General features: G+C 38.4%; 1 protein-coding gene across 1 annotated transcript in view; it reads left to right on the forward strand.

Moving 5' to 3' along the window:
• OPHN1 (oligophrenin 1) overlaps positions 1-14085 on the forward strand; it is a 611865-nt gene that overhangs the window by 487001 nt on the left and 110779 nt on the right. The window contains exon 19 of the mRNA XM_060138347.1: positions 2753-2912. Coding sequence (XP_059994330.1) covers positions 2753-2912 — 160 coding nt within the window. The remainder of the gene's footprint in view (positions 1-2752; positions 2913-14085) is intronic.

The raw sequence follows: 14085 nt of genomic DNA on the forward strand, positions 1-14085 counted from the left end.
TTATAACCTCTCTCTACTCTGGTTTAAATTTTGATGTTCAAGAAGTTGTATCCATTGAGAACATGGGGAGGGGGAAGGGTAAACTGGGATGAAGTGAGAGAGTGGCATGGACTTATATATACTACCAAATATAAAATAGGTAGCTAGTGGGAAGCAGATGCATAGCACAGGGAGATCAGCTCAGTGCTTTGTGACCACCTAGAGGGGTGGGATAGGGAGGGTGGGAGGGAGATGCAAGAGGGAGGGGATATGGGGATATATGTATATGTGTAGCTGATTCACTTTGTTATAAAGCAGAAACTAACACACCATTGTAAAGCAATTATATTCCAACAAAGATGTTAAAAAAAAGAAGTTGTATCTATTTTCTTTAGTCTAAGTGGACTAAAGAATTTAAGATTTCTTTGCTTCCAAATCATATTACAAACTCCCACCTAATTAACTACTCATGATGCCCTTATTTTTGGTTTCATTCATCTTATTAACCCACAATTATGCCTCTTAATGATTTTCAAAATGTATAATAAAAAAGGAGAGATGTCAAATGGAAAGAAACCTCCCCAAAGAATAGATTACCTTTCAAATCTCATAAGAAGACTAAGAATGAAAAGAGTGTCCTAAATGGAATACCTTGAACCTCCATCAGAGAAACAGAAGGTGGCTTTTGCCTAAAGGGGCCCCCATAGGGGCTGATTTCTTGACAGGAACTAGACAAGCAGGCAGTGGGATGCAATGGGATGACTGTAAGACTTGGAGCCCAACAGATATGGGTTTGAATCCCTGTATTGCCATGTATTCACAAACTGTTTGACTTTAACTAAGTTCTTTACCCTCTGTGAAACTAGGCTTCAGAGATAATATACTCTGCCTTTTGGAGTTATGCGGATTAAGTGAGCTCTGGCATATTCAACCAAAGTCACTTTCTTTCAAAGCTCAATAAAGGAGATAAGCATTTATACATGCTGGAGGCTGTTGTCTCACAAGTGTCCTTGCCTTGTTACTAGTGGTTTAGCCATTCTGGATCTCGGTGGCAGCATGGAGTTGCTTTTCCATTTTAACATCTGAAATATTCTGTCACTAAAGAATAAGGGTTAATTGCAGAAGTATTTAAACTGTTAAAAGGGATCCATCACCAGTCTAGCAATACCAAAGGCCTGTGAATAGTTGCTGTTCATTATCATCTGAATGGCACCCAGCCTTTGTCATGGGCTTAACAGACTTCATTAGAATTTGTCTAAGGATTCTGTCCCTGTCAATTACCTTGTTAGTGACAGGAGCCTGCCTATTAATGGGGTCAGTCTCTCAAGGGACTTGACCTGGGCAGGTTTTGAAAATTAGTGTTTGTGGCGGGCTGTTCCATTCCCTTATCTCCCCACTCCCACAGCCAAACTGACCAAAGCGCTGTACACCTTTTACTTAGCTGCCTCCAGTACTATATGAAAGAGTGCTAGAGGCTCTCAGTTCTATTAAAAATAATTAATTAGTATCTACTCTGTGTGAGGCACACACACTTGGAAGTTGTTTACCACCTAGTAGGAAAGGCAGATAAGAAACAGAAAATTGCAATATATTCGACTTGCCAATGGTGTCAATCAAGATGAGGACAGTGGGCTGTGAGAGCCCTGAAGGAGATGTCACCTAAAGTGAATCTCAAAGGATAGACATTCTTTGGATCTAGGAGGATGGAGACATTCTAAACAGAGGGAATGGCATGAGCAAAGATACGGAGATCTGAAACAGCATGATATAGCCAGAAAACTTCATCTAAGCAGTGTAGTATATAAGAGTGTCAGACATCAGCAGTGCCTAGATGGAGGCTCCTGGAGAGGTCATTATAACAGCAGATACTTCTAATGGAATATTTCCAGGATACCATGCTAAAGCAATTTAGCTCTATTTATTTCACAACCGTCTGAGGTGGATACTATTTTTGCAAGTGGGAAAACTGAAGCTCAGAGAAGTTAGGTCAGCAACATTCACTGTTGCACGGCTAATGGGTGGCAGAGTTGGGATTCAAACCCAGGTCAGCTTCAGAGCCCAAGCTGTGCATTGGGATTGGAAATATGTGTCAAGTTACTGAAGACTTTAATTGCTACTTTGAAGAGAATTGGCAGTGTCCTATAAGTGATAGGAAGCCACTTAAGGTAATTTAAGTAAAGAAAGTGACTAGGGACCAGAAAATTTGGGATTAGAGGCCCTTCTCTAATCAGGCTAACTGACTGTGGCTTCAGCCAAATCTCTTTCCTTCTTTGGACCTCTGTTTTCTCATCTGTAATGTGAGGACAATGATAAAGTGCTAATCTTAAGGATCTCTTTTGGCTCTTTGAGTTTTTTGCCTCTCTAGCTAGGGCTGGGGAAGAGACTAGATTCCTGACTGGTGAGACTGGTAGGCACTTTCTCTATGTGCTTTGTTCTTTATATATGCTTTATACATGCTGTACCTCTTGCCCTGGAATACCTTCTTGCTTCCCTCCTGTCTTTCCAAATACTATAGCCATCCGCCCCTCTTCTCATGACTTCTACAGTGCTACAAACTAAGTTAGCCATGGCTCAGTTTGGCCCCTAATTATATGCTATCTTGTATTCTTTGCTAGTTGCTTCCTTTGTAATCTTTTCTTCCCATATATATTTTGGGCCTCTCCTCTTCTTCTACTTTTTAGTTTCTCTTACCCCCTAAAGCATCTAACACAGTCTTGGTTACAATGGGGTCTTGGAGAAAATCTTGTTAATCATTTTCTTTCTCTTCTGGCAGTGTGTGTGAGCACAGCAAAGAGAATCTTATGACCCCCTCTAACATGGGGGTGATCTTTGGGCCCACTCTCATGAGAGCTCAGGAGGACACTGTGGCTGCCATGATGAACATCAAATTCCAGAACATTGTGGTGGAAATCCTAATTGAGCACTTTGTCAAGGTATGTATTTCCTATCTTTACCATCACTCCTCCAACCATGTGACACTTTCCTCTAGCCAATTTTTAGAGTTGTGTCTTCTCTCTGGCTCAAGTTATAATGGAAGGAAAATCCATATGACACAATGACATTTAATAGCATTTCTGACCCTGTGAAATTCATTCTTTCAGCAATCATTGCTTGAGCATGCAACTATTTTATTATCAGACCCCATGCAAGATGGTATAGAAGAAAAATATCATTGTACATGCCTTTAAGGAGTTAATAGTATAATATGGAGACAACCATGTAAACAAAGGAAAATGATAGGTATAAAAGTGGTATATGTACAATTAAACCATAAGGAAAGCAATACTTATTAAAACCCCATAACATTCTAAAGAATTTAAGGTGTTATATTTATATGGTATGTAAAATACGAGGTAGTGTACATTGTAATTAGATCAAATGAAAAATCATGATACAGATAGAAAATGAACCCAGGAATGAGGCTAGACAAGAAATGTTTAATGACAAGTCCTATACACTTGCTACGGATGGTCCTACATTTGACTCTAGGCTTTCTAGCAGCCAATGCCATCCTAGCAGAACATAATTCAATACAAACTTTTCTTCAGGGGGAGGGGACTGGTGATATAGTCCAGGTGGTATGCACAGTTCAAATCCAAGCTCTTCCACTTACTAGCTGTATTAGGTAAGATACAGGTTAGGCTGCTAAGATACCACAGTGGCTCCAACACAAGAGACATTTATTTCTTGGTTTGGAACAGTTCAGCAAGGTGGTCCAGGCCTGATACAGTGACTTGACAAAGGCTAGAACCCAGCTTACTTCTTTGTTGTTGTTCCATCATCCCTAAGGTGCTGCTTCATCTGCATGACCAAATATCTTCTACATTATATCAATTGGGAAGTATGAAAGAAAGAAAGCTGAGGATATAACCCTTTCCTTTAAGGCAATGACCTGGAAGTCATACATATCACTTTTATTTACATACCATTTATCAGAATTTAATCTCATGGTCAGATCTAGCTATAAGAAAAGCAGGGAAATTTAGTTTTTGTTTGGGGCAGCCATGTGCCTAGCTAAGACTTTAGTTCTTTTACTAAAAGAAGGAGAGAATGGATATTGGAGAACAATTGACATTCTCTGCCATATTATCTGTGTTACATTGAGCACTGTAACTTCTCTGATAGTCATTGTGTTTCAGCTGAAATGTGAAGATGATAATAAACACATGCTATGTGAGAGTTACATGCCCAAGGCCATTTAGCTAGTGAGAGAGCTAGAATTTAAATCCATGTACGTGGCTCAGAGTTGAAGTACTTAATCACTATACAGTGCTGCCTTACCAATCATTTTGGTACAATGATATTATTGGGTATATACAGGACACTTTGGGATTATCAAGGATGGGTACTTGCAGAGAAGTACAACCTATGTCAATACTTAAAGTGGGAAAGAAAGGGAAATAGGGAAAAGAAATTTCAAGGAGATGGTTCAGCATGAACAAAGGCCCAAGGACCTAAAACCCCAAACCATTTTATATTGTTGGAACATGAAATGGAAATAGGAGTGGCAAGAGATGTGACTGGAGGCAGATGGTGGCCATGTTCTAAAAGGACTAGGCTTTGTCTAATTAAGGAGTTTGGAATGTTTGAAATTGTTCTTGCAGGCTTGGGAAAGCCTTGCTTCAAATTAGAGTAGTATGATGAATAGAGTTAAATTTGGGTGACTGTGTGGATGGGGCTCTACTTCATACATATAAGAAATACAGAATGGGAAAATTTTAGAAAGATGGAGCAAAAGCTCAGTTTGGGGCAGATTGGATTTGAGATTTCTGGAATATATCGAGAGAGCAATATCTAGGAAGTAGTTGACTATGAATCCAAAGCAGGGATCGGCGAACTTTTTATTGAAGAACCATATAATAAATATTCTAGGCTTTGCAGGTCATAGATGTGTGTCACAACTACTCAACTCCACCTTTGTATTGGGAAAGCAGTCATAGATAACATAAACAAATGAATGTTCTAATAAAACTTTATTGACAAAACTGGCAGCAGACCTGTGGGCTGTAATTTTCTGACTCTCGGTCTATAGCCCAGATATCATTTATTGATTAACTGATTAGTTCATTCATTCAGAAAATATGTTTTGAGTATCCACATTTGCCAGGTACTGTTTTAGGCATGGGGATACAGCCCTCATGTAATTTAGAAAAACAGTATCAATATAACTAAAATATATAATATATTAAATGGTAATGAGCATTAAGATGAACAGTAAAGCAGAAAAGGGGAATAGGGAGGGTTGAGAAGTGGTTTTCACATTTTAAATACAGTGGCCAGGAAGACCTCATTGAGAAGGACTTTTGAGCAGAGACCCATAGGAAATAACGGAATTGTTCATTCAGATATCTGGGGGGAAATCATTCTAGGCTGAAGAAATGGTAAGTGGAAAATCCCTGAGGCAGAAATGTGTATATCATGTTCATGGTACAAAAAGGAGGCCAGAAGGATTAATCAAAAGAGGAAACAGAAGAAGATGGTTCAGGGAGGAAATGGAGAGGGAAAGCTAAATAGATCCTATAGGGCCTTAGACCCATTGGAAGGATTTTGACTTTACTATCTGAGTAGAATGAGGTTTTTGACTAGAGAAATGACATGATTTGACTTATATTTAATAGGACTATTCTGGATGCTGTGTGGATAATAGCTGTAGGGGGACAAGGGTAGACACAAAGAGTCTAATTAAGAGCCTGTTTCAATAATGCAATCAAGAAATGGTTTGTACCTTGGATGGCGGTGGTAACAGTGGATATGGTGAGAAAGTGGTCAGATTCTAAATAATTTTGAAGGCAGAGCTGACAGGACTTGCTAACAAATCATGTGGAATGTGGGAGAGAGAGAGGAGCCATGGATAACTTCAAGGTTTTATATCAGAGCAACTAGAAGGATGAAGTTTCCATTTACTGTGATGGATAGGCTGAGGGAGAAGAAAATTTGAAAAAAAGAGCAGGAGTTCAGTTTGGGACAAGTTAAGATAGATAAGCCTATGAGACATCTGAGGTCAGAGAATAAAACAGGATTAGGGAAATAAAGTTGGCCTTCCATAGCATAGAGGCAGTGGTTAAAACCATGCAAGTCTTGCCTAGGGATACTTGTAGCAAGACAATAAATGTTAGACCAAAGATTGAAATCTAGGGAGTGCCAATGTTTTAAGGGCCATTAGAAAAGACCACAAAACAGATCAAAAAGAATGTTCAGTAGCATGAGAATGAGGAGATAGGGGAGCCATAGACTCCTGGAGAGGAGATAGTTTTTGGAAGAAAGAGTGGACAGTGGTTTCCGTTTCCCAAGACAAGTCATCTAGGACAGGAACTGAAAAGTATTTACTGCTTTAAGTGTTTTTTTTTAAATTTTTAAATATAAGCAATACATATACATGGTAAAAATTTCCAACCATGAAGAAAGTATAGAATGAAAAATAATTCCACCCTTTACTTATTCTCAACTCCTAGTTCCAAACGTCATTTCAATAATTTCTTCTTTGGCATTCCGGCAAAGAAAAACAATACATATATATACATACACATGCATTAATATATTTGATAGATTTTAATATGCATATTTTATTTCTCTACTGAGAAAGCCTAAAAACCCTAGACATTATATGTAAAAGCAACACAAAACAGAAAAAGCCTCACAGACTTAGAGAACAAACTTATGGTTACCAGGGGGGAAGGGGGGGAGGGATAGATTGAGAGTTTTGGGTTTTTTTTTTTGTGGTACGTGGGCCTCTCACTGTTGTGGCCTCTCCCGTTGCGGAGCACAGGCTCTGGACACGGAGGCTCAGCGGCCATGGCTCACAGGCACAGCTGCTCCGCGGCATGTGGGATCTTCCCAGACCGGGGCACGAACCCGTGTCCCCTGCATCAGCAGGCGGACTCTCAACCACTGCGCCACCAGGGAAGCCTGCAGATTGGGAGTTTAAGATTGACATGTACACACTGCTATATTTAAAATAGATAACCAACAAGGGCCTACTGTATAGCACAGGGAATGCTGCTCAATATTCTGTAATAACCTAAATGGGAGAAGAATTTGGAAAAGAATAGATTATGTGTATATGTATAACTGAATCACTTTGCTATACACCTGAAACTAATGCAACATTATTAATCAAGTATGCTCTGATATAAGATAAAAATATAAAAAAGAAAACTTAAAAAACAAACAAAAAATGAAGACTCTGTAACATGAAGGGAACAAGGCACACCAGACCATGTACGGACCTTGGGACCTGAGGAATGACATGGCCACAAGTCATCAGGGTTTTGATTTTGCCTCATGTCTTCCGTATTGGGTAGTGTAGAAGCTGACAACCTAAGAACACCAACGGGTGCAGTCAAAAGAGGTCCCAGCAAAAGCCTGCTCTCTCTGTCCAAAGGAACTGGAAAGGAACAGCCTAATGACAAAAAAATTTAGATAATAACCCCTTCACCGCAAAATGCCACCAAAAACTTGAGGCCTCACCCCCACCCTCAGAAAATGCTGAGTGGAAAGACTAGACTTCTATCTTTGCCAGTCTGTAACAAGGCACCTCAACCAACCTCTTCCTGCCCCATGTGGTTGTGTCAAGGAGGCCAAGTGGGGAACCAGACTTTCATCCTCACCTGAGGTAATGAGATACCTTCCCCCACTCCCTATGGTGTCAGTGGAGACCACATAAAGCACCTGGACTCCCATGACCATTTAGCACTGGAGTAGTGTCAGAGGAGGCCTGGCAGAAATACAGGACTTTACCATTACTCTGTGGTAGCAAGTCTACTACACTGTGGTATCAGTTGAGAGGAGACCATGTGGGGAACCATAATGAGACTTGCTTCTTCTCCAGCCAGAGTGGTATCAGCAGGGCCTAGTGAGGAGCCTAAACTCCTACATTTGCCTAGCACTAACAAGGTAGTGTTTCCTTCCCTACCTACTCCTAACAAGGAGTCTTTCCTTCCCTTTGGGATGTCAGTGGAGGCCAAGGGGAAAATCTGGACTTGCACTCCATCCTCGCAGTAATAAGGTAGTGCACTCCTCCCCTGCAGTGGCACTGTCAAAAGAGGTCTGCTCTAACAGAAGGTATAAGTAAGAACAAGATTCTCATAATACCCAAAATGTACAGGCTTTAGTTGAAAATTATTTGTCATACCAAGAACAAGGAATATCTCAACATGAATGAGAAAAGACCATCAAAAGACATCAACATCCAGATGACACAGATGTTAATTATCTGACAAGAATTTTAAAGATGCCATCATAAAAATGCTACAATGCACGATTAGGAATACATTTGAAACAGATGGAAAAATTTCAGCAAAGTTATAGAAAATTTCTGCAGAGAAATACACAGACTCGGCAAAGAAATAGAAGATATAAAGAAGAAACAAGTGAAAAATATAGAACTGAAAAATGCCATAAGTGAAATTTTAAAATTCAGTGGATGTACTCAACAATACAATAGAGAGAACAGGAGAAAGAAACAGTGAACTTATAGAATAACACAAATTATGCAATCCAAGCAACAGACTACTAAGAGAATTTGTTACAGCAGACCTATCCTAAAATAATGGCTAAAGGAAGTTCTTTAAACAAAAAGGGCACAATTAAAGAAGGGATCTTGGAATAGCAGGACAGAAGAAAGAACAACAGAAAGACCAAAATTATGAATAAACATCATAGACTTTTATTCTCCCATTTAGATTCCTCAATTACATTTCTTTTTTTTTAACATCTTTATTGGAGTATAATTGCTTTACAATGTTGTGTGAGTTGCTGCTCTATAACAAAGTGGATCAGCTATATGTATGCATATATCCCCATATCTCCTCCCTCTTGCATCTCCCTCCCACACTCCATATCCCACCGCTCTAGGTGGACACAAAGCACTGAGCTGATATCCCTGTGCTATGTGGCTGCTTCCCACTACTAGCTGTTTTACACTTGGTAGTGTATATATGTCCATGCCACTCTCTCACTTCATCCCAGCTTACCCTTCCCCCTCCCCATGTCCTCAAGTCCATTTTCTACCTCTGCATCTTTATTCCTGTCCTGCCCCTAGGTTCATCAGAACCATATACATTTTTTTAGGATTCCATATATATGTGTTAGCATATGGTATTTATTTTTCTCTTTCTGACTTCACTGTGTATGACAGTCTCTAGGTCCATCCACCTCACTACGAATAACTCAATTTTGTTTCTTTTTATGGCTGAGTAATATTCCATTGTATATATATATGTGCCACATCTTCTTTATCCATTCATCTGTCGATGGGCCCTTAGGTTGCTTCCATGCCCTGACTATTGTAAATAGAGCTGCAGTGAATATTGTAGTACATGACTCTTTCTGAATTATGCTTTTCTCAGGGTATATGCCCAGTAGTGAGATTGCTGGGTCGTATGGAATTTCTATTTTTAGTTTTTTAAGGAACCTCCATACTGTTCTCCATAGTGGCTGTATCAATTTACATTCCCAACAACAGTGCAAGAGGTTTCCCTTTTCTCCAGACCCGCTCCAGCATTTACTGTTTGTAGATTTTTTGATGATGGCCATTCTGACTGGTGTGAGATACTATCTCATTGTAGTTTTGATTTGCATTTCTCTAATGATTAATGATGTTGAGCATTCTTTCATGTGTTTGTTGGCAATCTGTATAAATTCTTTGGAGAAATGTCTATTTAGGTCTTCTGCCCATTTTTGGATTGAGTTGTTTCTTTGATATTGAGCTGCTTATATATCTTGGATATTAATCCTTTGTTAGTTGCTTCGTTTGCAAATATTTTCTCCCATTCTAAGGGTTGTCTTTTGGTCTTGTTTATGGTTTCCTTTGCTGTGCAACAGCTTTTAAGTTTCATTAGGTCCCATTTGTTTATTTTTGTTTTTATTTCCATTTCTCTAGGAGGTGGTTCAAAAAGGATCTTGCTGTGATTTATGTCATAGAGTGTTCTGCCTATGCTTTCCTCTAAGAGTTTGATGGTGTCTGACTTTACATTTAGGTCTTTAATCCATTTTGAGTTTATTTTTGTGTATGATGTTTGGGACTGTTCTAATTTCATTCTTTTCCATGTAGCTGTCCAGTTTTCCCAGCACCATTTATTGAAGAGACTGTCTTTTCTCCACTGTATTTTCTTGCCTCCTTTAAAAAGATTAGGTGACCACATGTGCGTGGGTTTATATCTGGGCTTTCTATCCTGCTCCATTCATCCATATTTCTTTTCGTGCCAGTACCATACTGTCTTGATTACTGTAGCTTTGTAACATTTAGTCTGAACTCAGGGAGCCTGATTCCTCCAGCTCTGTTTTTCTTTCTCAAGATTCCTTTGGCTATTCGGGGACTTTTGTGTTTCCATACAAGTTGTACAATTATTTGTTCTACTTCTGTGAAAAACGCCATTGGTAGATTGATAGAGATTGCATTGAATCTGTAGATTGCTGTGGGTAGTATAGTCATTTTCACAATGTTGATTCTTCCAATCCAAGAACATGGTATATCTCTCAAACTGTTTGTATCATCTTTAATTTCTTTCATCAGTGTATTATAGTTTTCTGCATACAGGTCTTTGGTCTCTTTAGGTAGGTTTATGCCTAGGTATCTTATTCTTTTTGTTGCAGTGGTAAGTGGGAGTGTTTCCTTAACTTCTCTTTCAGATTTTTCATCATGAGTGTATAGGAATTCAAGAGATATCTGTGCCTTAATTGTGTGTCCTGCTACTTTACCAAATTCATTGGTCAGCTCCAGTAGTTTTCTGGTAGCATCTTTAGGATATTCTATGTATAGTACCATGTCATCTACAAACAGTGACAGCTTTACTTCTTCTTTTCCAATTTGGATTCCTTTTATTTCTTTTTCTTCTCTGATTGCTGTGGCTTAAACTTCCAAAACTACTAGTGGTGAGAGTGGGCAAACTTGTCTTCTTCCTGATCATAATGGAAATGTTTTCAGTTTTTCACCATTGACAATGATGTTGGCTGTGGGTTTGTCATATATGACCTTTATTATGTTGAGGTAAGTTCCCTCTATGGCTACTTTCTGGAGGGTTTTTGTCATAAATGGGTGTTGTATTTTGTCAAAAGCTTTTTCTGCATCTATTGAGATTATCATATGGTTTTTCTCCTTCAGTTGTTTAATATGGTGTATCACATTGATTAATTTGCATATATTGAAGAATCCTTGCATTCCTGGGATGAACCCCACTTGATTATGGGGTATGATCCTTTTAATGTGCTTTTGGATTCTGTTTGCTGGTATTTGGTTGAGGATTTTTGCATGTATGTTCACCAGTGATATTGGCCTGTAGTTTTCTTTCTTTGTGACACATTTATCTGGCTTTGGTATCAGCGTGATGGTGGCCTCGTAGAATGAGTTTGGGAGTGTTACTCCCTCTGCTATATTTTGGAAGAGTTTGAGAAGTATAGGTGTTAGCCCTTCTCTAAATGTTTGGGAGAATTCACCAGTGAAGCCATCGGTCCTGGGTTTTTGTTTGCTGGAAGATTTTTAATCACAGTCTCAATTTCAATGCTTGTGATTCATCTGTTTATATTTTATATTTCTTCCTGCTGCAGTCTCAGAAGGTTGTGCTTTTCTAAGAATTTGTCCATTTCTTCCAGGTTGTCCATTTTATTGGCACACAGGTGCTTGTAGTAATCCATCATGATCCTTTGTATTTCTGCAATGTCAGTTGTTACTTCTCCTTTTTCATTTCTAATTCTATTGATTTGAGTCTTCTCCCTTCTTTTCTTGATGAGGCTGGCTAATGGTTTATCAATTTTGCTTATCTCCTCAAAGAACCAGCTTTTAGTTTTATTGACCTTTGCTATCATTTCCTTCAGTTCTTTTTCATTTATTTCTCATCTGATGTTTTTGATATCTTTCCTTCTGCTAACTTTGGACATTTTTTTGTTCTTCTTCCTCTAATTGCTTTAAGTGTAAGGTTAGGTTTTTTATTTGAGATATTTCTTGTTTCTTGAGGTAGGCTTGTATTGCTATAAACTTCCCTGTTAGGACTGCTTTTGCTGCATCCCATAGGTTTTGGGTCATCGTGTTTTCATTGTCATTTGTTTCTAGGTAGTTTTTGATTTCCTCTTTGATTTCTTCCCTGATCTCTTGGTTATCTAGTAGTGTATTGTTTAGCCTCCATGTGTTTGTATTTTTTACAGATTTTTTCCCTGGAATTGATATCTAGTCTCATATTATTGTGGTGGGAAAAGATACTTGATATGATTTCAATTTTCTTTAATTTACTGGGTCTTGATTTGTGACCCAAGATATGATCTATCATGGAGAATCTTCCACAAGCACTTGAGAAGAATATGTATTCTATTGGTTTTGGATGGAATGTCCTATAAATATCAATTAAGTCCATCTTGTTTAATGTATCAATTAAATCTTGTGTTTCCTTATTCATTTTCATTTTGAATGATCTGTCCACTGGTGAAAGTGGGGTGTTAAAGTTCCCTAATATTATTGTGTTACTGTTGACTTCCCCTTTTATGGCTGTTAGCATTTGCCTTATGTCTGGAGGTGTTCCTATGTTGGGTGCATAAATGATTACAATTGTTATATCTTCTTCTTGGATTGATCCCTTGATCATTATGTAGTGTCTTTCTTTGTCTCTTGTATTAGTCTTTAGTCTAAAGTCTATTTTGTCTGATGTGACAAAAGTTGCTACTCCAACTTTCTTTTGATTTCCATTTGCATGAATATATTTTTCCATCCCCTCGCTTTCAGTCTGTATATATCCCTGGGTCTGAAGTGGGTCTCTCTTAGACAGTATATATATGGGTCTTGTTTTTGTATCCATTCAGCCAATCTGTGTCTTTTGGTTGGAACATTTAGTCCATTTACATTTAAGGTAGTTATTCATATGTATATTCCTATTACCATTTTCTTAATTGTTTTGGGTTTGTTATTGTAGGTTATTTGCTTCTCTTATTTTTTCTGCCTAGAGAAGTTCCCTTCTCATTTGTTGTAAAGCTGGTTTGGTGGTGCTGAGTTCTCTTACTTTTGCCTGTCTGTAAAGCTTTTAATTTCTCCATCAAATTTGAATGAGATCCTTGCTGGGTAGAGTAATCTTGGTTGTAGGTTTTTCTCCTTCATCACTTTCAATATGTCCTGCCACTCCATTCTGGCTTGCAGAGTTTCTGCTGAAAGATCAGCTGTTAACATTATGTGGATTCCCCTGTATATTATTTGCTGCTTTTCCCTTGTCTCCATTACGTTTGATGCTTAGAGCAAAAAATAAACTTTTCCAACTTTATTGAGATGAAGCAAAAATTATGGTATGATCTGATGTGGTTCTCAGTGTATGTGAAGAAAATGCTTAAGACAGTGGTATTAATGGAGCATAAAAAACTTCAAATGAAGAGAGATTTAAATACATTTCACCAATGACATGAAATGTTGACACTAGTAGCCTATGATAACTTATGTATTTACAGTGTAATACGTAAAACAACCACTAAAAACCTTTAAAAAGTGATGCACTCAGAACAGATAAATCAAATTGGAATTCTAAGAAATGTTTAAGAAATCATAGCTATCCTAAATGTCTATGCACTAAACCAAAAAATGTATATACTTTAAATTAGATGATGCAAAAACTTGTGGAACTGATAGGAGAAATACAAAATTCATAATTGTACTTGGAGACTTTAGCAACCTTCTCTCTCAAGAACTGAAAATGCAACTAGACAGAAAATCAGAAATACAAGAAATCAAGGGCTTCCCTGGTGGCGCAGTGGTTGAAAGTCCGCCTGCTGATGCAGGGGACACGGGTTCGTGCCCCAGTTCTGGAAGATCCCACATGCCACAGAGCAGCTAGGCCTGTGGGCCATGGCCGCTAAGCCTGCACGTCCAGAGCCTGTGCTCTGCAACAGGAGAGGCCACAACAGTGAGAGGCCCGCATACCGCAAAAAAAAAAAAAAAGAAAAAGAAAAGAAATATAAGAAATCAAGAGCACCATCAACCAACAGGATCTGATCAACATTGATATAATACTATACCCAACAGCAGTAAAATATACATGATTTTTAAGTGGCCATGGGGCACATACCAAGATAGTCAATATTCTAGTCTATAAAATGAACTTCAAAAATGTTTACAAATTGAAATCATGCATGTGTTTT

This window comes from Lagenorhynchus albirostris, chromosome X, assembly GCF_949774975.1.
Source record: "Lagenorhynchus albirostris chromosome X, mLagAlb1.1, whole genome shotgun sequence".
Classification (NCBI taxonomy): Eukaryota; Metazoa; Chordata; class Mammalia; order Artiodactyla; family Delphinidae; genus Lagenorhynchus; species Lagenorhynchus albirostris.